Here is a 24239-nt window from a genome sequence, read left to right as displayed (position 1 = left end):
ACTCAACAATAAAAACAAATGAGCAATATGTGTGTACATATGTATGTATATTCATTCATTTGTTATATATTGTTGTATATAATCATTTGTTATAAATTGTTATATATATAAAGTATTTATGTATATTATATATATTTAACAACAGAATTTATCATAACATCAAGAATTACGACATACTTAAGGGTAAGTTTAACAAAATATGAGGAAGACTGACCATTACCCAGCATTGCTAAGAGAAATTAAAGACCTAAATAAAAAGAAACAGATGTTCATGAATTGGTGGACTCAATAGTGTTCAGATGTGAATTATCTCCATATTGATCTATAGATTCAATACAATCCATATTATAATCCCCCCATTTTTCCCCTTAGCAATTGACAAGCTGATTTTAAAATATGTAACTGAAAAAGACTTTCAACAAAGCAGTAGCAGTTTTGAAGTGTGCAGTAATCAACACTCTTCGGTATTGTTAGAATAGACACATGGTACAATAGTATATAAGAGTATTCGGAAATAAATGTTATGCAGTCTACTGATTTTCAAAAAGCAACTCAATGGAGGGAGAGAATTCGTTTCAAGAAATGGTCCTAGAACAAATGTGTATGATTGTCCCTTCTTTTAACACCTTTATTAATTGCATACACTGTGACAATAAGTTTCTAATTAATTTTGTTATTTTATTTTTAATATATTTATTTATTTGAGAGAGACAATAAGAGAGAGCACAAGTGGAAAGGAGGGGGAGAGGCAGGCTCTCCGCTGAGCAGGGAGCCCGATGCGGGGCTCAATCCCAGGACCCTGGGATCACGATCTGAGCCGAAGGCAGATGCTTAACTAACTGAGCCACCCAGGTGCCCCTGGAACATTAATTTTAAGATAACATTAATTTTAAAATTAGGGGCACCTAATTTTTAAATTACATTAATTTTAAATAACATTAATAACATAAAATAACATTAATTTTAAAATTAGGGGCACCTGGGTGGCACAGTTAGTTAAGCATCTGCCTTCGGCTCAGATCGTGATCCCAGGGTCCTGGGATCGAGCCCTGTACCCGGCTCCCTGCTCAGTGTGGAGTCTGCTTCTCCCTCTCCCTCTGCCCCTCACCCCTGCTCATGCTCACATGTGTGTGCTCTCTCAAAATAAATAAATAAATATATTTTTAAATAAAATTAATGTTCCAATTACAGTTCGGGCCTCATATCAAAATTTCTGATACACAGGCATCTCATTATTATCTTCTCTGAGTAAACCGTAATTTCATAATTTTTGGTTTTCTCTTTAATCCCAAACTTATGCATACATGTAATCACTTCCCAAATTGAGATGTTAAAAATATCACTATTCAGATCATTAATTGCAAAAGAAGCTGTACAATGGAAAGCTCCAGCAGTGACTACCCTATCAAAGTTGCAACACTTAGTATTATTAATTATGGGAAAACCTGATGTTGTGTGTTTATAAAAAATGCCGCATTACCTTGGAAGTGTTTTTCAGAACCCAGTGAAATCTGTGTAACCTCCAATATGGAAAAAATCTGGGTAGAGGAACAAGTTAGGTGACAGCATGAGGAAACAAATACAGAATGTGAGGCATTCTCTAATACAACTCCCTTGGATTTTTCCCAAAAAATCATGTAAAAAAGGTGGGGCTCAAGAGTAAAAGGCTAATATTTAGGAGTAAAGCCTACAACTTCCTCTTACGTGTAGAAATAAACATGTACACATGGAGAGATAAGAATATAGAGATAAAATAAATAAGGCAAAATGTTACAAAGATGGTGGCAATTTTGCTATTCTTTCAACTTTTCTCTATTTTGAAATGTCTATGAAAAAAAAAAGTTGTAAAAGAAATTTCCAAGTGGACATTATTCTATCTTATTATTAATTTTGAACTTATCTTGAATTTTGGACAAAGAATGTGGATTATAGGTTATTCTCAATAACTTCATACACATTAAAAGGCTGGGTATCTTTCAAGAATTGTTTGATTCAACTTAACAGATAAGTTCTAAATGAATATCCTCTCATGTTTCTTTTTTTCTACAAAGTTTTATCCAGAAAGATTTATCTAAAATTCTCAAATGGATACACAAATATAAGGGTATATCTAAATTAACTACTCCTGTAGGGTCTTACTCTCCAAATTTCACTACCAGTTTAAAAAAATGCTAATGGGGCGCCTGGATGGCTTGGTCAGTTAAGCATCTGCCTTCAGCTCAGATCGTGATCCCAGGGTCCTAGAATCAAGCCCCACATCGGGCTCCCTGCTCTGCGGGAGGCCTGCTTCTCCCACTCCCCCTGCTTGTGTTCCCTCTCTTGCTGTGTCTCTCTCTGTCAAATAAATAAATAAAATCTTTAAAAAATTAAAAATAAAAAATGCTAATAATAGGGCACCTGGGTGGCTCAGTCAGTTAAGCGACTGCCTTCGGCTCAGGTCATGATCCTGGAGTCCCGGGATCGAGTCCCGCATCGGGCTCCCTGCTCAGCGGGCAGTCCGATTCTCCCTCTGACCCTCCTCCCTCTCGTGCTATCTCTCATTCTCTCTCTCAAATAAATAAAAATCTTTTAAAAAATGCTAATAATAAAATTAATAAATATTGAGCATAGGTTTTTACAAGTACATAGGTTCTATCACCACCATTTTGAAGCAATGCCCTGAAATAAAAAATAAGGTGCCTAATGTCAAATAGGTTGACGGTGGTGACATGACAATGACAAGAACTGACATCTGTGCTATGGCAGACTTTCCAACATATATTAACTGTTTTTTTAAAAATCAGGATGGATTATCTGAAGTTTAGCAATGATTTAAGAGTAGTGGAAGGTTTTTTTATTCACTAGTTCATTCAACCATATTAGAATATGTCATATAAACTTTCATGCTATCAATGCTGTATTAATGTCTCCCACCTTTTCTGAACTGGCCAATCCAGAATATTCGGATTCAAATATTATAAACACAAGAATGACAAAGGCTTTATGTTTTCTGAATTCCATTATGAATTCTCTAATAGGAGAATATTTTCTAAAGGCCTACCAAGATTTTTAACATCCATGTTTCTCATTAGCATAAACTCTCTGACGCTGAACAATGTTTAAGCCATACATAATGGACTTCCCAAATTCCTTAAATTTTTAGGGTTTTACATGCATATGGTTTCTCTGATGTACTTTAAGGGCTGAACTATATCTAAAGGGCTTCCCACATTTTCTGCATTTAAAGGGTTTCTCACCAGTGTGTATCCTGATGTTCACTAAGGAATGAATTAAGTCTAAAGGTCTTGCCACATTCCTTACATTCAAAGGGTTTCTCACCAGTATGAACACTCTGATGTCCAATAAGTTGTCCATACACAGTAAAGGCCTTTCCACATTCCTAACATTCATAAGGTTTCTCACCAGTATGAATTCTTCCATGTTGTACAAGGTAGGAGGCACAACCAATAGTTTTTCCAAATTCCTTGCATTTATAGGGTTTCACATCAATGTGAATTTTCTGATGTTGTGTAAGATGTACATGTACTCTAAAGACCTTCTCACATTCCTTACATTCATAGGGTTTCTCACCAGTATGAACCCTTTGATGTACAGTAAATTGATGGCGACTAATAAAAGCCTTCCCACATTCCTTACACTCATAGGGTTTCTCACCGGTATGAATCCTCTGGTGTTGAACAAGGTATGAGCCAGTGCTAAAGGCCTTGCCACACTCTTTACACTCATACGGTTTCTCACCTGTATGAAGTCTTTCACGTTGAACAAGGTATGAGGCAGGACTAAAGGCCTTCCCACATTCCTTGCATTCGTAGGGCTTTACCCCCTGAATGAATTCTCTGATGTGCATTAAGAAATGAACTAAGTCTAAAGGCCTTCCCACATTCCTTACATTCAAAAGGTTTCTCACCAGTACGAATACTCTGATATCGAGTAAGTTGTCCATACACAGTAAAGGACTTCCCACATTCCTTGCATTCATAGGGTTTCTCACCAGTATGAATTCTCTGATGTTTAACCAGGGGTAAGCTACTACTGAAGGCCTCTCCACATTCTTTACATTCATAGGGTTTTTCACCAATCTGAATAGTCTGATGCCGAAGAAGTTTTCCATACACTATAAAAGCTTTCCCGCATTCCTTACATTCATAGGGTTTCTCACCTTTATGGATTTTTTGATGTTGAACAGGTATGAGCTACTATAAAAAGCTTTTCCACATTTCCCACTTTCATAGGGTGTCTTAACAGTATGAATACTCTGATGTATAGTAAATTGATGGCTATTACTAAAGGTCTTCCCACATTCCTTACATTCATATGGTTTCTCACCAGTATGAATTCTCCCATGTTTAACAAAGTCTGAGCCTCTAATAAAAGCCTTCCCACATTCTTTACATTCACAGTTTCTCAACAGTGTGAATTCTCTGATGTCGAACAAGGTACGAAAAGGTGGCAAATTCCTTACATTTATAAGGTTTCTCACCAATATGAAATCTCTGATGTATGGTGAGTTGATGTCCATTACTAAAGTTCTTCCCACATTCTTTACATTTGCAGGTTTTTTCACTAGAATGTGTTCTCTCATGTTGAACAAGGTTCGAGCCTTGACAAAACATGTTCCCACATCCCTGACATTCACATGATTGCTCTCTGTTAGGAAGTCTCTGATGTAGAGCAAAAGATGTACATTTCTCAATAGTGGGCATTTCTTTAGAGTTGTCTCTTCCTTCAACTGAAAATCTGAAAGAAAACAAACAAAAAAAACCCCCAAATATTCTGTTTTCCTATATGAGAAAATATAGGAATAGAGATTTCTATGGAAGAAAAGAGACACATTGAAAATATCTACTAGAAATAAATAGCCTAGGCAATACTAAAATACTCTTACAAAAATCAAAAACAGGTCAAAGAGAAATACAGAGATTAATGAGAGCTTATTTAAAATATCAAGGTTGGTGATAAAATAGGTTTCACTTCTGATATTAGGTGTGGATCAGAATCTTTGAAGAGCTTGTTGAGAAACTGATATTCCAGCATCATCCCAGACGTCCTAAATCAGAATATACAAGGCAATCAAGTTCCTGGGCACTAATATGTTTAACATTTCTTACAAATGTTTCTGATACAGATGAAATTTCATTTCCCCCCACTGTGGCTTCTCTTTACACTTAGAGTAAAACCCATGCTTCTTTCATTAATATGATCCCCGCTTACCTATCAGGCCTCATATCAAGTCATAATTTTCTTTGTTCCCTATTTACCTCACTTTCCCCTTTCAGCACTTGGAATGTGTCACAAATTTTCTCATCTTTTGGTTCCATCTGCAGGTGATGTCATCTCCCAAAAATTCTTTGGCATGTGTTGTTTGCAGACTGGATCTTTCTCATCCTATATATGTTTAAGGTAAAATGTCACTTTATCAGGATACTGTAAATTGCTGACCTTGTCTAAGGATGTCCATGTCTTTATCTTCTGTTCTAACACTACTTCTTGTAATTCCTATCTGTTTTCAATTATATAATTATTTCTCTTTGTCAAAATTTTAATTTACTTCTCCCAAACATACCTGTGATAGATATTTTGGCCTTCATGACCTTTGCCCACATCATGCCTGTGAATATGTTGCATCACATGGCAAAAGATGTGTAATTAAGGTTACTAATTAGTTGCTTTAAGACGGAGACATTAACCTGGCTTATCTGGGTTGGCCCTAAAAAGCAGAGCTTTCTCCTGGCTGAGGGCAGAAGGGGAGTCAGAGACCTTCAAAGTGTGAGATGGACAAGACTTGCTGGTTGCTGGCTGGAAGACAGAGGGGGCCACATGGAAAGTGTAAGAAGGAAATAAATTCTGCCAGTAACCTGTGAGCTTGGAAGAAGACCCCATGCCCCAAAGAACTGCAGTCACAGCTGATACTTGGATTTAGCCATCCTGTGCTGAACTGATCTATACAATTATTTGATTACATAGGACTATAGTCTTAAGCTACTAAATTTGTGGTAATTTGTTACAAAGTAATAGAAAACGAACACACTCTCCAAAAAGCAGGCCCAACCCCTATTTCATTCAGCACTGAACTATAACTCGCTAGCACACAGCAGAAATTGATTGCACAAAAAGACAAATCTCTAGACAAAAGAAATAATTAGGATATAATTAAAAGACAATATCATACAAATAACTCACTGATAACCCATTAATATAATATAGATAATCCTTGAAGAAATAAACAATTTCTGGAATGAGGCAGGGAAGGTATAAGATGAACCTCAGATATCTTTGCCAAAAAGTCAGGTAAATTTTGAAGACTCATAGGTTTCTCAAGAAACAGAAGAGACTTACTATGGAGCTCTGTATGACAAATACAATGACAAAAGGAACACATGAATGATTATTTTCAATTATACATTCTGAATCAATGATAATGGATGGATAAAAGATGAATCCATAGTAATTCCTGCAAGCGAACAGAAAAAAAATAATTTTTAATCTTTGTTGTTGAATAATCTCACACTTAGAAAAAGTATTTAACTACTAGTAAAGAGTCAAATAATTTGTCTTTCTCTTTTCATTGGAACTATGTTTCAAGATAAACAAAAAGTACTAGTTTAGAATACTAAAATATTTACACAAGAAACTATAGTAACAAAGTACCTTCCTACAAATAATGATATTTTTTATTCTGATGAGGATTAACAACGTGACAAGTTGCTAAAGAAATGAATATTCCTGGATAATAAAGTAAGAGGAAAACCACACAGATTACTGTTTAGTTACAAGGGGAAAAATTAAATAATGTGGGTTTGGACTGTTATCACTCTAATCCAGTGGTCAATTTTTTTTTTTTTAAGATTTATTTATTTTACAGAGAGAGCATGCATCTGTGTGATTGGGGGAAGAACAGGAGAGGGAGAGAGAGAATCCTCAAGCAGACTCCCTGCTGAATGTGGAGCCCAACACGGGGCTTGATCCCAGGACCCTGAGATCATGACCTGAGCCAAAATCAAGAGTTGGCTGTTTAACCCACTGAGATAAAAATGTTTACCTTTAAAAAATATTTCCATGTTATGTGATGAGCTGTACAGGCATTTCGACCAGAACCAGACCACTGGGATGGCCCCTACAGATAAGTATTGAATTTGCACACAAGAGTCAACTGGAAAATTGGATCAGATATGTTATCTCATTAAACTGACTGTCTGCCTTTAGGATGATTTCTGTTATCTCTTAAGATCATTTTGGCCCATCAATTCTCCAACTTCTCAGAAAAAAAAAAAGAGCTATTTAGATCATTTCATTCAAAAAGGAGAAAATCTGGGCATTGACTATTGTCAAAAAACTTCAACCACCATTAAAGGAGAATTTTGAACTGCTTTCTTCTGCTCTCAGGGCTTTTCACGTCATACTATACCAGATGACCTCAAAATGGGGAGAATTATACAGCACTGTGGTTCAGGACCCCTAGATTTGGGTCACGTTACAAAGGTATAGCACTCGTATCCAAGAAATTGGATAGGCAGTGGGTTCTAGACAGATTCTATTTAGAAAATATACTGGCCCAACAAGGCAGAGATATGACTCTTAAGAGAATGTTGTACTCACATCTTTAAAGACCTCTCTGAGATCTAGGAACCCAGGAAACAAGTAAGAAATCACCAAGTTAGGTAATAAGAATAATTCCCTCCATATTGGGTTCTGTCGGCTCTTTGGATCAGGAATGGAATCTGTTCTTTTGGTTGAATTTGACTACTAGCCTCTGATCCTGGTTTAGAATCCTGATCATAATATTTCTCATAGTACTGTCTATACTACAGCATTCAAATGTATAATCTACAGTCCTAAATGCTGTTGTGCTACCATATTCTTATCAACAGATCCAAATAATTTTCCAAATAAAAAAATAAGAAAATACACTTTCAAAAAGTTGAAATGACTTTCATATACACACAACCATGACACATCCAACAACTGTGTACATTTGGAGAATTTTGCTCCCAAGAAGATAATGTTCTATCCTCCAGATAAGGCTGAAAAATGACCTAAAAGGTGGTAGGGGAAACCAAGAAGTGAAACCAATATAATTCCTTGTCTCTGGGTTAAACAAAATTGAGAAAAACATACTTCCTAGGACATGTCTTAACCTTCCATAAATTATCAGGGCCCATGGGATTAAGTTTTAGTTTTTGAGTTGTTTTTTTTTTTTTAAGCAGTTCTAACTATTTGTAAGAATTAATATTTTCTGACTTTTATTCTTTCTTAAAGACCTTCCAAAGACAAAAATTCACTTATTTTCAAAAAAGAATAAATTTCTTTCTACCTTACAGTTACATAGGGTTCTACTGGATCTTTTCATGGAACTAAGATATACAATGGGATACCAATCATCTATTTTTCCTTTAAGAATAAAAGAATAATGTTCCCTTGGGACATTTTTCTGTTTCATCATCTGAAAAGCTATTTCATCATTATCAATTATATCCCAGTGTGCAAAAAAGAAAAATTTAAAATAAGGAAGTGGAAGAATGCTGGAATTGCCCAGAAAGATGATACAGTAGTGAAATAAATCATTACTACATTGTCCTTCAATTTTCTCAATGTGTTGCTCAAAGGATTGCACCCATCACCTTTTAAGGTTTCAAAGAAGACTTCAGACATCAATTTTGTGCCTTAAAAAATATTTAGCATTTGGGACGCCTGGGTGGCTCAGTTGGTTAAGCATCTGCCTTCGGCTCAGGTCATGATCCCAGGGTCCTGGGATTGAGCCCCACATCGGGCTCCCTGCTCAGTGGGGAGCCTCCTTCTCCCTCTGCCTGCCGCTCCCCCTGCTTGTGCTCTCTCTCTGTCAAATAAATAAATAAAATCTTTAAAAAATATTTAGCGTTTATTGAACCCAGTTGAGAATTCAAAATTTTTCATTTTCTACCCATTATGGCAAAGATAAGCAAAGTGACAAAGAAAGACACTTCATAAACATCATGTAAATCAGAAGATGAGTGCAAAGATAAAGGAGGCAGTGCTCTAGAGCAGCCTGTCCAATATGGTAGCCACCAGCTCTGTGACTAAACTAAACTGAGAGGTGCTGTGAGTGTAACATACACACCAGATTTTGAAGACTTAGAGCAAAGAGAAATGTAAACTATCTCATTAGTAATTTTATAGTGATTGTACATAAAAACTGATATTTGGGATATATTGAAATAAACAAAATGCATTATTAATTTTACCATTTTCTTTTTAAATTCATCACTAGGAGATTTTAAATTACCTATGTGGCTTGCATTACATTCTAGATGACAAAATGGTATGTGGTGTACTATCTTACTAATATTGTTTACAGTAAAAAAAGACCACTGAGAGACAAGTTGCATATGGACTCAGAAAATAGGAAAAGTCATCGGGAGGCCAATTTTGTAGTGCGAACTGGGGGTGATGGTGGTTTGGATTAGAATGTTAGTGGTGGAAAGTGGTGAGAAGGTATGGCACTCATAATATATTTTGAACATAGAACGAACAACATGCTGGTGTTCCTGCTGTGTGATATTCCGAATAGTTAAAGCCAAGATCATCAAAGGCAGTCTTAGTCTGAATGTTCATCTGAGCCTAAGATGACCCTCTCATAGGTGCTGCAAGTTAAAAAAAATGATTTTCTTGTTGTGGTTATAGAGAATAATGTCCTTTTCTTAGTATATTCTTTTTTTTAAAATTTTTATTGTTATGTTAATCACCATACATTACATCATTAGTTTTTGATGTATTTTCTTAGTATATTCTTGAATATTTAGGGATGAAATGTTAATTTGTGCAACTTACTTAAGTGGTACAGCAAAACTTTTTTTATATATAGATACAGAACAAAGCAAAAGATTAAAAATTGGTGAATCTAAGTGATGGTGTTAAGGATTGCTATATTACTTTTTCAACTTTTACGTGGATTTTAATTCAGTTGGCAACATACAAAACCAAAACACAACAAAACAGACTTTTAAGAACAGCATATTTCCTTACATTAAGAAACATTAAAAACAATACAATTTATTTAAAACAAAACAAAACAAAACAAAAAACCCTCAAAGTGATATATGTAGACTGATTAGATACAAAGTGGATAGGGTTGAATGGTGGTTCCCCCTCCCTCAGAAGGTGAGGAAATAGATGTAATTCATTAATATGAGGTCATTTCGGATTAGTGTGAGCACTAAATCTAAAGTGACTGGTGTCCTTAGGAGAAAAGGAGAGGACACATAGAGACAGACACAAAGGAGGACATGCTGTGACAACAGAGGCAGAGATGGGAGTGATGTAGCTATAAACCAAAGAAGGCCAAGACTACCAGCAACCACCAGAAGCTACAAAAAAGCAAAAAATGATCCTCCCCCGGAACCTTCAGAGACAGCATGCCCTTGACTTCTTGATTTCAAACTTCTGGCTTTGAGAATTGTGAGGCAGTAGATTTCTGTTGTCTTAAGCCACCAAGTTTGTAGTAATTTGTTATAGCAGAACCAATTTACAAGTTTGTGATAACTTATGATGGCAAAAACTAATACACAAAGATAAATATATAATACAGAAAAGAGCTACGAGACAGGTGTTAAAAAAAAACTTTTCTTCAGGTAATTTCCATTTCTGAAAATCAATTCTAATCAAATCCTGAATAATTATAGGAATAAATAGAGAGTTAGTCTCAATTAAAAAAAAATAGGTGGGAGCCAATCATAATGTGTGACACAGAACTGAAACTAAATAAAAATTTTAAATGCAAATAATAGTCTCTGAAAAAATTATAAATTTTTTTTAAAGATTTTATTTATTTATTTGACAGAGAGAGACATAGCGAGAGCAGGAACACAAGCAGGGGGAGTGAGAGAGGGAGAAGCAGGCTTCCCACAGAGCAGGGAGCCCGATGTGGGACTCGACCCCAGGACCCTGGGATCATGACCTGAGCCGAAGGCAGACGCTTAACGACTGAGCCACCCAGGTGCCCCAAAAATTATAAATTTCAAACATGAACATTTTCTGCTCTTTTCTTTTTTAATTTATATTTTACTTAGTTAACATACAGTGTAATATTGTTTCTGGAGTAGAATTCAGTGATTTGTCACTTAAATACAACACCCAGTGCTCATCACAACAAGCGCCCTCCTTAATACCCAGCACCTGTCTAGCCCATCTTCCACTCACCTCCCTCCATCAATCCTCAGTTTGTTCTCTATCTTTAAGAATCTTTTATGGTTTGTTTCCCTCTCTCCTTTTTCTTTCCCCTTCCCATCAAACATGAACATTTTCTATTAGAACTTATATCAGCTTTTCAAAAAAGAAGGTAAATTTCTTCTGTTTTTTAAATGAAAAATAATTAGTGCATTTTCCTAACTATATGACTTTCAACCACAGAATTGTATTTGAAATGTTGCAAAAGATCTTCATTTTATCAAAAAGAATGCTATCTCTTTCTTCCTGCCTTCTCTTCACTGCTAGGATACTGCATCTTCTTCCAGGACATTCCTCCTTCCCAGCCACTCTTGGGCCATCTCTCCTCAGCAGACTCCAGTGTCTACATCTCTCGCCCTCACTTACATCTCCATATCCTACTAGAGCTGCTCTTTACTAGAGCTCCCTTTACTAAGTTGTGAATGCCATTTAATTACATATTCTAGCTCACATATTAAGACTAAATTTCATTATAAGGGTTTGTTTTAAGTAAAAAAGGACACAGGCTACCATGAAGAGGCTCCCATTTGCCAAATACGAGACAATTTGAATATCAGAATGATAGTAGAAGATTACAGCTAGCTGAATATAGTAAGAATGCCTGGGTTCACACCGAATAAATAACTGAAACATTGTTCAAATTGAGAAACAATCTGCAAAAGAGATGTACTCATCAAAAATGCCAAGGTCATAAAAGGCAAAGACAGACCAAGGAGTCCTTTCAAATTAAAGGAGATTAAAGTAAGAAGACTACCAAATGAAATTCATGACTTTTGTCTTGGATACTGGGTTGAATTTTATTTTTTTTCTATAAAGGATACCACTGAGGAGGCACCTGCGTGGCTCAGTTGGTTAAGCGTCTGGCTCTTGTTTTTGGCTCAGGTCATGATCTCAGGGTTGTGAGATTGAGGCCAGAGTTGGGCTCTGCACTCAGCAGGGAGTCTGCTTGGGATTCTCTCTCTCCTTCTCCCTCTGCCCCTCCCCCTGCTCATGTGCACTCTCTCTCTAAATAAAAGAATATAAATAAAAGAAAATAAAGAAAAAAAGAAATATACACTGAAACATTTAGGGTAAAGGTGAAGTCATTTCAAGGGAAAGGGACAGAATGAGAATGATAAAAAGCAAATATATAAAATATTAACAGTCTCCAGCTAAAGGTTACATGTATGTTCTGTGTTATTCTCACAAATTTTCTGGTTAGGAATTATTTCAAAATAAAGAGTTACATAAAATCCATCAATTAAGAACCCTGTACATATTTGTTTAAATCAATACATTTCAGCTAAAAGAAGAAGATACAAATGCAGAATGGCACAGTGATTATTAAAGATAAGCCAACTCTGTCTAAATTCTAGTTCCAAGAACTAGCTCTATAATTAGGGAAATTTCTTAATCATCCCAAGTCTTAGTTCCCTCAAATAATAAAATACCGATAGCAATCTGAAAAACGTCTCACAATATTGCCGTGAGAATCAATAAGGCAATAACGTGTAAAATGCTGAGAAGAGTGTCAGGCATACAGTAGAGAATCAATAAAGTAACTGCTATTATCACCCCCCCCCCGTATGCATCAGAGACAATGATAAAAAAGGGAGAAAGTCGGTAGAGCATGAGTAAAGCTCAACAAAGGTTTCATACCTCCCCTCACTAATTTTCAGTTAATCATTTTTCTTCCTATAGCTCTGAGAAAACACAAGATAAAAGATATATATTCGTTCCTCTACTATATCAATTAAGTTATCGACATCCACATCCACTGTCACCGTTTTCGCTTACTCACAAAATTCCACCATCTTCCCCGTCCAGCTCAAGGCCATTGCTTCTACAATAATTTCCTCTTAACTCATCCATTTTTACCACTCTGTGGAAGCGTTCCCAACATCAATCATGCAGGTGTAACCCCATGTCCCAACCAACCCCATCTCTTCATAGGCAATGCCTCTACAGAACTGTGGTACTCACTCCCATTCTGCTTAAACCACTCCTGTCAGGCTTTCATTCCTTGATGCCACTGAGGATTTTCCCTTCCAGGAAGGTCAAACATTGAGGCCATTGCTCATTTATTGTTTTAATTCCTGTTTCAGCGATCGTTCGTCCGCCCTGAATCATATTCTTCATCTTTGGTGGTACCACTTTCCTGTTTTAATTCTACCTTAAAATGTGCTTCTTCTCAACAGTCTCTTGTGCAGCCCCCCCCGAAAGACAGAACTATGAGACTCCTCTATCTGCACTGGCTCTTTGGGAAGACCTCATGCACTTCCCTGGCTTTAAATACCAGCCATATGCCAATAAAACCCAACTGCTAAGTGTGAGCCTACATTCTCCCTGAACTCAGGCTTGCATATTCAACAGCCTCGTCAGCATTTCTAATTGGATGATTAATAGCCATCTCAAGCTTCACTTATTCAAAGTACATGTGTTTAGATTTGCTCTCCATCCTGCCTTTTCTCTCTTTCCCATCTCAGGCAGTTGTGTCACCATTCACCGGCTCAATTCAAAACCTGCTCATCCTTCTTCATGTCCTTCTGCCGCCACCCCCATTTATAATTCACCAGCATGTTGTTAGTTCTATGTTCAAAATCCATTATGAGGGGGGCAGAGCAAGATGGCGGAGGAGTAGGAGACCTGGGTTTCGTCTGGTCTCAGGAATTCAGATGGATAGGGATCAAACCATTCTGAACACCTATGAACTCAACAGGAGATCGAAGAAAAGAATAGCAACAACTCTCTGAACAGAAAAGCGACCACTTTCTGGAAGGTAGGATGTGTGGAGAAATGAATCCGAGGCGATATTCGGGAGGATAGACGCGGGGGAGGGGGCCTCCATGGGCCGCTTCTGGCAAGTGATAGAGCCCCGGAGCACAAAATCGGAACTTTTGGAAGTCGGCTCTGCTGAGGGACGTCGCTCCAGTGGCTAAGCGGGGGATGGAACCCTTGCAGGACAGTGTGGTCTCAGGACCCTCGGGGTCACAGAAAGACTGGGGTGCCTGAGTGCCGCAAAGCTCCCAGGGATCGGAGCGGGGAAGCCAGCTGCAGAGATGGAGCTGAGGCACGGGCTCTCAGTTCGGGGCTGCCATAAAATGTGATCAGTGACACAGTCGGGCCACTGCTCCTCCAGCAGGGACCCAACAAGCAGCAGATCCCCTTCCTCCCCTGGGAGGAGCGGCGCGGGAGCGCACCACAGGGATCTGCTGGGTTTGGAGACTCCACACCTAGTCAGGCGCCAGAGATAGAAACGCTCGGTCACAGGCCGCGTGAGCACGGAGTGCGGCCGGAGACCGGGGAGACAGGAGTGATTGACTGCTTTTCTCTGGGGGCGCACTGAGGAGCGGGGCCCCAAGTTCTCGGGTCCTCCGGGGTGGAGATTGGGAGGCTGCCATTTTTCACTCTGGTCCTCCAAAGCTGTACTGAAAACTTGCAGGGAACAAAAACTCCCGAGAGCAAACCCGAGCAGATTACTTAGCCCGGACCCACAAGGGCGGGGCAATTCCGCCTCCGGCAAAGACATTTGGGAACCACAGCAACAGGCCCCTCCCCCAGAAGATCATCAAGAACAGCCAGCAAGCCAAGACCAAGTTTACCTATCAATAAGAACCGCAGAACTCCAGCGCTAGGGGAATACTGCACATAGAATTCATGACTTTTTTACCATGATTCTTTAGTCTTTCAAAGTTAATCTTTTTTTAACTTTTTATTTTTTGAATTTTTCTTTTTCCCTTTTTCAACCAACATCTTATCAATCCCTTTTTTAAAAAAACATTTTTAGGGCACCTGCGTGGCTCAGTTGGTTAAGCGACTGCCTTCAGCTCAGGTCATGATCCCGGAGTCCCGGGATTGAGTCCCACATCGGGCTCCCTGCTCAGTAAGGGAGCCTGCTTCTCCCTCTGACCCTCCCCCCTCTCATGTACTCTCTCTCTCTCATTCCCTCTCTCTCAAATAAATAATCTTTTAAAAAAAATAAAAAAATAAAAAAAATAAAAAAACATTTTTATTTTTCATTTTTAGAGTCATAATCTATCCCTTCATAGTAGTTACCCTTATTTTTGCATATATATATATATAAGTTGCTCTCTCTTTAAAATTTTGAGATACAGTTTCTTCTAACAGATCAAAATATACCCTAAATCTCTAGTGTATGGCTTTGTTCTAGCCTCCTGCCTGATCACATTCTCTCCTTTTTCTTTCTTTTTTTTAAAAATCCTCTTCTTTCTTTTTTCAAACAACTTATCAATTCCTTTTATAAAATTTTTTATAATTTTCATCTTTACAGTCATCTTCCATCCCTTCATTGTATCAACCCTTATTTTGTACATATATAAGTCTTTCTTTCTTTAAAATTTTGGGAGGCACTTTCTTCTAACAGACCAAAATACACCCAAAATCTAGTGTGTGGCACTGATCTATGTACCAGCCTGATCATATTTGATCATATTCTGTTTTTTTTTGTTTTGTTCTGTTTTTGTTTGTTTTTATCTTTTTCTTTTTTTTTCTCTCTTTCTTTTTTCTTTCTTTCCCTTTCTTTTCCCCCAGTTTCAGGTCTTTTCTGATTTGTTTAGAGTATATTTTCTGGGGACGTTGTTACCCTGTTAGCATTTTGTTCTCTCATTCATCTATTCTCCTCTGGACAAAATGACAAGACGGAAAAAATCACCTCAACAAAAAGAACAAGAAGTAGTACCATCTGCCAGGGACCTACTCAATATGGACATTAGTACGATGTCGGACCTAGAGTTCAGAATCATGATTTTAAAAATACTAGCTGGGCTTGAAAAAAGCATTGAAGTTATTAGAGAAACTCTTTCTGGAGAAATAAAAGAACTAAAATCTAACCAAGTCGAAATCAAAAAGGCTATTAATGAGGTGCAATCAAAAATGGGGGCACTAACTGCTAGGATAAATGAGGCAGAAGAGAGAATCAGCGATATAGAAGACCAAATGATGGAAAATAAAGCTGCTGAGAAAAAGAGAGATAAATACTACTGGATCACGAGGGCAGAATTCGAGAGATAAGTGATACCATTAAGACGAAACAAATTAGGGCGCCTGGGTGGCTCAGTTGGTTAAGCAACTGCCTTCGGCTCAGGTCATGATCCTGGAGTCCCAGGATCGAGTCCTGCATTGGGCTCCCCGCTCAGCGGGGAGTCTGCTTCTCCCTCTGACCCTCCCCCCTCTCATGCTCTCTCTCTCTATCTCATTCTCTCTCTCAAATAAATAAAATCTTTAAAAAAAAAGACAAAACAACATTATAATAATTGGGATCCCAGAAGAAGAAGAAAGAGAGAGGGGCAGAAGGTATATTGGAGCAAATTATAACAGAGAACTTCCCTAATGTGGGGAAGGAAAAAGGCCTCAAAATCCAGGAGGCACAGAGAACCCCTCTCAAAATCAATAAAAATAGGTCAACACCCCAACATCTAATAGTAAAACTTACGAGTCTCAGAGACAAAGAGAAAATCCTGAAAGCAGCTCGGGAGAAGAGATATGTAACCTACAATGGTAGAAACATTAGACTGGCAACAGACCTATCCACAGAGACCTGGCAGGCCAGAAAGGACTGGCATGATATCTTCAGAGCACTAAACGAGAAAAAGATACAGCCAAGAATACTATATCCAGCTAGGCTGTCAGTGAAAATAGGAGAGAGAAAAATCTTCCAGGACAAACAAAAACTAAAGGAATTTGCAAACACAAAACCAGCCCTACAAGAAATATTGAAAGGGGTCCTCTAAGCAAAGAGAGAGACTAAAAGCAGCATAGATCAGAAAGGAACACAGACAATATACAGTAACAGTCACCTCATAGGCAATACAATGGCACTAAATTCATATCTTTCAATAGTTACCCTGAATGTAAATGGGCTAAATGCCCCAATCAAAAGACACAGGCTATCAGATTGGATTAAAAAACAAGACCCAGGGGCGCCTGGGTGGCTTAGTCGTTAAGCGTCTGCCTTTGGCTCAGGTTGTGATCCCAGGGTCCTGGGATCGAGCCCCGCATCGGGCTCCCTGCTCGGCAGGAAGCCTGTTTCTCCCTCTCCCACTCCCCCTACTTGTGTTCCCTCTCTCGCTGTGTCTCTCTCTGTCAAGTAAATAAATAACATCTTAAAAAAAAAAACCCTATGATTCCATTAAAAAAAAAAAACAAGATCCATCGATATGCTGTCTGCAAGAGACTCATTTTAGACCCAAAGACACCCCCAGATTGAAAGTGAGGGGGTGGAAAACCATTTACCATGCTAATGGACACCAAAAGAAAGAGCCAAGATGTCCATTGACAGATGAATGGATAAAGAAGATGTGGTGTATATATACAATGGAATATTATGCAGCCATCAAAAGGAATGAGATCTTGCCATTTGCAACGACGTGGATGGAACTGGAGGGTGTTATGCTGAGCGAAATAAGTCAATCAGAGAAAGACATGTATCATATGACCTCACTGATATGAGGAATTTTTCATCTCAGGAAACAAATTGAGGGTTGTTGGAGTGGGGGTGGGGTGGGAGGGATGGGGTGGCTGGGTGATAGACACTGGGGAGGGTATGTGCTATGGTGAGTGCTGTGAATTGTGCAAGACTGCTGAATCACAGATCTGTACCTCTGAAACAAATAATGAAATATATGTTAAGAAAAAAAAAAAGAAGATAGAAGGAGGGGAAGAATGAAGGGGGGGAAATCGGAGGGGGAGACAAACCATGAGAGATGATGGACTCTGAAAAACAAACTGAGGGTTCTAGAGGGGAGGGGGGTGGGGGGATGGGTTAGCCTGGTGATGGGTATTAAAGAGGGCATGTTCTGCGTGGAGCACTGGGTATTATGCACAAACAATGAATCACGGAACACTACATCATAAACTAATGATGTAATGTATGGTGATTAACATAACAATAAAAAATTTATAGAAAAAAAATCCATTATGAGTGCCATACCTTCTCACCACTTTCCACCACTAACATTCTAATCCAAACCACCATCACCCCCAGTTCGCACTACAGAATTGGCCTCCCGGCAGCTTTTCCTATTCTTACCCTTGTCCCCATTCAGTCCATCCTCTATGCAATCTGTGCAGGAAAAAGTGGGGGAGAGCGATGGAGGGTATCTGCAGACCTGAGAACCTCAAAATAACCAGTAGATACTCATCTAAAAGGTTAGCAGGCTAATTGGAGGAGAGGTAATGAAACCGATAGTGAGGTTTGGGGTGTTTGGTAAGGTTGGATGTGGTTGGAAGTGATCTATCAGGGAGAGAGAAAAAAGGGTTGTGATTAGGTAGAGGCAGGTAAAGGGCTTGAGGGGTAGTTGGAGAAGTTTTATCTCCTCATTTGGAGAATCTGGGTGAAGAGAACAGGAAAATTCTTTGTATAATTCTGCAATTTCTCTGTAAGCCTGAAATTATTTTTTATTTAATTAGTTTATTATTATTGTTTTTTTTTTTAAGATTTTATTTTTAAGTAATCTCTACACCCAACATGGGGCTTGAACTCAACCCCAAGATCAAGAGTCGCTCACTCTCCGACTAAGCCAGCCAGGTGCCCCTGAAATTATTATTTTTTAAATGTTTTACTTCTGGGGTGCCTGGGTGGCTCAGTTGGTTAAGTGACTACCTTCAGCTCAGGTCATGATCCTGGAGTCCCAAGATCGAGTCCTGCATCAGGCTCCCTGCTCAGCAGGGAGTCTGCTTCTCCCTCTGCCCCTCCCCCTTCTCATGTGCTCTCTCTCTCTCTCATTCTCTCTCTCAAATAAATAAATAAATAAAATCTTTAAAAAAAATGTTTTACTTCTGCTCAGGGTGATGTTTTAAGGATATCTGTTTTATAATAACTCGTTAAGCTATATATTTTAATATGGCTTTCTAGTCTTTATCTCATTTTTAAAAATTTTTTTAAATTTTAAAATCAGAAAAATGTAAATTAGATCATTGCTTCTAGTCACTTTCAGAAAATAAGCCAGGTTCCTGATAATTAACAAAAAAATACACAGGACTTGGTCCCTTCTGATATTCTCCCTTTTTTATTGTTACTCTCCCCTCATTAATTCTGTTCCACTCTGCTCATTGCTCCTGAATCACACAAAGCTCATTCCCACCTCAAGGAATGCAAATTTGTTATTCACTCTGCCTGGAATGTTCTATATAATCATATAGCCTAAGCCCTTCTTGTTCTTATCTCTGCTCAGTTATCACCACCTCAGAATATACAAATAATCTAAATGCAAAAGAGGAGCTGAAAGCAGTCAAATTCAAAATATAGCTGAAATATTGCACTGGGAAAGATAACAGGCCTAATAAGATGACCAGGGAAATATGAGAAGGTGAGGGAATGATAAAATTGGTAAAGGTGAAGTTTCTTTGGAAATTTTGGTGAGATATTCATCTTTCTCCCAAATATCAGGCTTTCTATGCAGGCCTTGCTGGGGCCTTTGAAGGGAGAGTTACAAACAACAGCTCAGAGATGTGCCTACTCCCTGACCACGTGGGTTACTTCCAGCAATGAGAGCTTCTCTACCTGACCGGCTCTTACTCACCTGTGTATTGTCTTCTTTGATCTTTCCTCACTATCATTCACAGCTCTTTCCATTGTTCCAATAAAGTAATCACATGTGGTTTAGAAATGGAATGTCCGGCTTACAAGGTAAGAATGCCATACAAGGTAGAAAGGAAATAAAACAGGAATTAAAAAATACTTTGAGCTTAGGTTAAACTTGGAATAGACTAAAATGACATTGAGAAGTACTTTGGGGAAAGGCAAGGCGATTCAAGAATCCAAATAGATGGGCAAAAGGTTTTATTTTAAGTGAAATCTATTCTCTCTTTCTTTCTCTCTCTCCTGTGTCTTGACAGAAAGTATGACCTTGTATTGAGAACACAGACTCTGGTACCAGAGTGCATGGGTTCAAATTCCTGCTTCTGCCTCCTACCAGCTGTGTGACCTAGGGAAACTCACTTAAACTCACTGTCTTCAACATTCTCATCTGAAATGGTTATCAATAATCCCTATCTCATAGGGTGATTGTGAGGAGAAAAATCAGTTAATACAAATCAGACACAAACACGTAAAGAGCTTAGAATAGTGACTGGTACACAGTAAGCACAATGTGAGTTACTAACATTATTACCGTTATTTTTCTAAGAGAAAAACCAAAAAGTTTCTTGAGACATATGTATCTATAGGACACTCATTTAATCTTAAATGTAAAGGTCGTGAATTATAAATTTTAACCACAAAATCAGGGTAATTGTTTTGTAAGAAAGAAAGTGAGGTACCTTCAGGTTTAAATGATTTGTTTATCCAGCCCCCCACTGTATAAGTTGCACAGGCTCTTCAGATAGAACAAATCAGGACCCTCTGTCTAGCTGTTTTGCCTGCAGGTGGGTCAGACAGTAATAGTGCATTTATAGCAATTTTGAGCATAAACATAATGGGAAATCTGGCCTTTGTCAATGTTTATGCAATAAACAGCCCAGAGTTCTAATCCTACCATTTCATCCTTTCCAGCCTAACAAAGCTCAAACCATTTCTTTGGCAACAGAGGGAAGAAATTACGTTCACTTTTTAAGATAGCCCTAAAATGTACGGTGTTGGGGAGAAGATTCTAATTTACCTGAGAGAGGTACACTTACCCAGTGAGACCAAGTTACTATAGTTCTCCAACATCACATTCCTGTACAAGTGCCTCTGAGCAGGATTCAGACTCTCCCACTCCTGCTGAGAGAAGGCTACGGCCACATCCCTGAATGTCACTGATCCCTGAAACTGCAAACCCACATACGTCTGGTGAAATTAAAAAAAAAAAAAAGTTTTAAGATGAAAGAAAAGGAGACAATAAGTTTCAACGTAGCAAGGGAAGAATCACAGAGCAATCAAGTGGCTAGAAGCTTAGGATATAAGAAGCAAATGAATCAGAATATCTGCATGTTCTGGAAGAACCCTGTTGCTATGGTCAAAATTTTCTGTATGTTGTGAGATACCACAGTACTCCAGATCTGTTGAGAAATTGATGAAATAATCCAAGTTTCTCTGTTAAATAAAACAGCGTACACAAAGACACTCCCTGCTCAGTACCTAACCTAATAAGTTCTCAAGAAATGGTAATCTTTACATTATTTTCCCTTTAAGAGAAATAGGCATTTTTAAGCATAAAATCCTTATTTTAGAAAATAGATATTACACAAATTTGTTAACTTCTCAAGCTTCAAGATTATGATGTCAAATCATATCATTCCATTTTTCCTTATATTAATAAAAAAATTTTTCATGATGGCATAAAAGTACCTCTTGTGAATATGTACCAGAATTAGTCATTATTTTAGATTTATATGAGATTTGACCAAATGTCTTTGATTTCCCCAATTCAGGTAATCTACGACTTATGATAATAAGCTCATATTGTCATGCAGCATTCCTCACTCAACACTTTTGCTGTTTTTCAGTTAGTGGATTATGATTCAGAATCAACGAATGTCACCCAAGTCTGGCAGGTCCCATTCCACCACAAAATTGACCTACTGTCACTCTCAGGCATCACCTGGCAAGAATGATGGTATCAATGTTTCCATGTCACAGTCATGGCCCTAATATGTTCCTAAAAGCCCCACAGAGCACGTGATCTCATCACATTAAGACTGAGACCAATCAGTACAAAATCCCATCTTAGTAGGTCTGTGGAAAATGTTAAATCTTCTGATGTACGGTCAAATGAGGCCAGTATCTCAAACTCACCAAACCACTGACTGACACAGGGAGCTCAAATAATTCATGAGACTTCACATCTTCACTGTATCATCACAGTCCTTCAGCAAAGACTTATCACATATGATCTTTTCCATAATTTGCTCAATGAATTAATGAACACCAATTAGAAAAGGGGACCTCACAAGGAAGAAGCAATTGTTTGGCACTGTTTCAAACAGGAGGAATCAAGCAGGTAATGAGATGGTGCTTAATGAAAATATCTGTGTAGTCTAAAAATCCCAGTATTTCACAGAGAAGCAACTTACATGGGCCATGCTTTTAGAAATCTAAGAACCGATCAGTCTTCCTGGGGGGTTCCTCTACCAGAGAAGTTCAAACTCTAGAAAATTCAGAGCTGAGAGAAGAAAAGGCGGCTTTAGTGTTCCCAGTAACTTCAGCCAATAAACCTTCTTGTCCCCGCATTTTGGCTTCCAAATGATGTTACAACAACCCTCACATGAAATTTTGGAGAACAGAGGGATTCTGGATAAATCCAAACCCCAGTGAACCAAGATGCACACAGCGGGATGCAGAACAACAGCGCTTCTTCACAGAAGCCAGAATTAGACACGTCAGCAGGTTTTCTGGACAGGCCTTCATTTTGGAGAGGCTGATCTAGATCAAATGTTGGCCTGCACAGTTCTGCTTTGAACAGATCCTCCTCCCTACATCCCTACATTCTCTTTTGGGCTGGAATTTTTTTTTTATTGTAGTTGACATATAATATTATTTTCAGTTTCAGGCACACAACACAGTGACTTGACATTTATACACATTATGAAATTATCACCCCAATAGATCTATCACCTGCCACCATACAAAGTTATTATTATTGACTACATTCTCTATTCTACATATCTCTGTGACTTACTTATTTTACTGGAGGTTTGTATCTTTTAATCCTTGTCACTTATTTCACCCATCTCCCTCCCTCCTCCCCTCTGGCAACCACCCATTTGTTCTCTGTATTTTTGAGTCTGTTTCTGTTTTGTTTTGTTTGCTCGATTGTTTTGTTTTTTATATTCAACATATATAAGTGAAAGCAAATGGTACTTGTCTTTCTCTGACTTATTTTACTTAGCATAATACCCTCTAGGTCTCTCCATGTTGTCACGGATGGCAAAATTTTATTCTTTTTTATAGATGAATAATATTCCATTGTATGTGTACATGTACTACATCTTCTTTATCCATTCATCTACTGATGGATGCTTCCATATCTTAGCTATTGTAAATAATGCTGCAATGAACATAGGGGTGCTGATATCTTTTTGATTTCATGTTTTTGTTTTCTTTGGGTAAATACCCAAAGTGGAATTGCTGGGTTTTGTAGGGTAGTTCTATTTTTACCTTTTTGAGGACCCTCCATACCATTTTCCACAGTGGCTGCACCAGTTTGCATTCCCACCAACAGTGCACGAGGGTTCCCTTTTCCCCACATCCTCATCAACACTTGTTATTTCTTGTCTTTTTTATAATAGCCATTCTAACAGTGTGAGGTGGTGCCTCATTGTGGTTTTGATTTACATTTCCCTGATGATGAGTGATATTGAGCATCTTTTTATGTGTCTGTCGGCTATCTGTATGTCTTCTTTGGAAAAGTGTTTATTCAGGGCTTCTGCCCATTTTAAAATCATTCCTACATTCTAAATGAAAAAGAAGCCTTACCATCCAAACCAGAACTTCTTTTGTGGCCTCAGGATAACGTCAAGACATGGGAGAGAGAAAATAGAGAAGACATTGATCAGGCATTTACTAACATCTTAGTAGCTCGGTTTTCTCACCATTAAAATGAGGATAAGAATATCAACTACTACATATGGTTATCTTGAAGAGTAAGTAAGAAAATCCATTTAAAACACTTACTAGAAAATTGGCTTAACATGAGTTAGCTATTATTGTTATTGAAGAATATGACATGCCCCTCATTTCATTTTTATAAAGGACATAATTTGTTTCCATTTTTTACTTCTCTCTGGCATGTTTTCTTATAATTTTAATGAAAACACTTAGAACCTGACCTTAAGAATGCAACTTTTCTTTTAAAAAATAGCAGGAAAGATTTCTCTGATGTTTAAATTTCCTCTTTCTCTATAGAAATTACAGAGAGGCACCATTCTTTTATAAGATGCAAAACTGAAATAACTAACAAAGGTTGAATCCTGTTCTTCCTGTGCAACGTGGAGACTAGTGTACATATTCATAACTGCTATCATCTTACTCTTTTTTCTTATATAAATTTGTCACTGGAAGAGTAATTTGTACAACAGATCCTTGGAAATCCTTTCACCTGCACGTATAATTTTTATATGAC

The 24239-nt window shown here is 38.0% G+C and overlaps 1 protein-coding gene across 1 annotated transcript; it reads right to left on the bottom strand.

Moving 5' to 3' along the window:
- Window positions 1–2530: 2530 nt before the first annotated feature.
- ZNF30 (zinc finger protein 30) lies at window positions 2531–23702 on the bottom strand. The gene is given in 10 exon segments (XM_028123662.2): window positions 2531–3250; window positions 3252–3823; window positions 3825–4183; window positions 4186–4386; window positions 4463–4714; window positions 4717–4737; window positions 19719–19817; window positions 20815–20965; window positions 22192–22280; window positions 23594–23702. Coding segments are annotated over 9 exon segments (1776 nt in total). The 5' UTR covers window positions 22201–22280; window positions 23594–23702; the 3' UTR covers window positions 2531–3138.
- Between the last annotated feature and the right edge of the window lie 537 nt (window positions 23703–24239).

The sequence above is a fragment of the Eumetopias jubatus genome, unplaced genomic scaffold (genome assembly GCF_037043125.1).
Source record: "Eumetopias jubatus isolate StellerSeaLion01/CBP00866 unplaced genomic scaffold, mEumJub1_p1.0 scaffold_10, whole genome shotgun sequence".
Classification (NCBI taxonomy): domain Eukaryota; kingdom Metazoa; phylum Chordata; class Mammalia; order Carnivora; family Otariidae; genus Eumetopias; species Eumetopias jubatus.
This window is presented reverse-complemented; position numbering and strand designations above follow the sequence as displayed.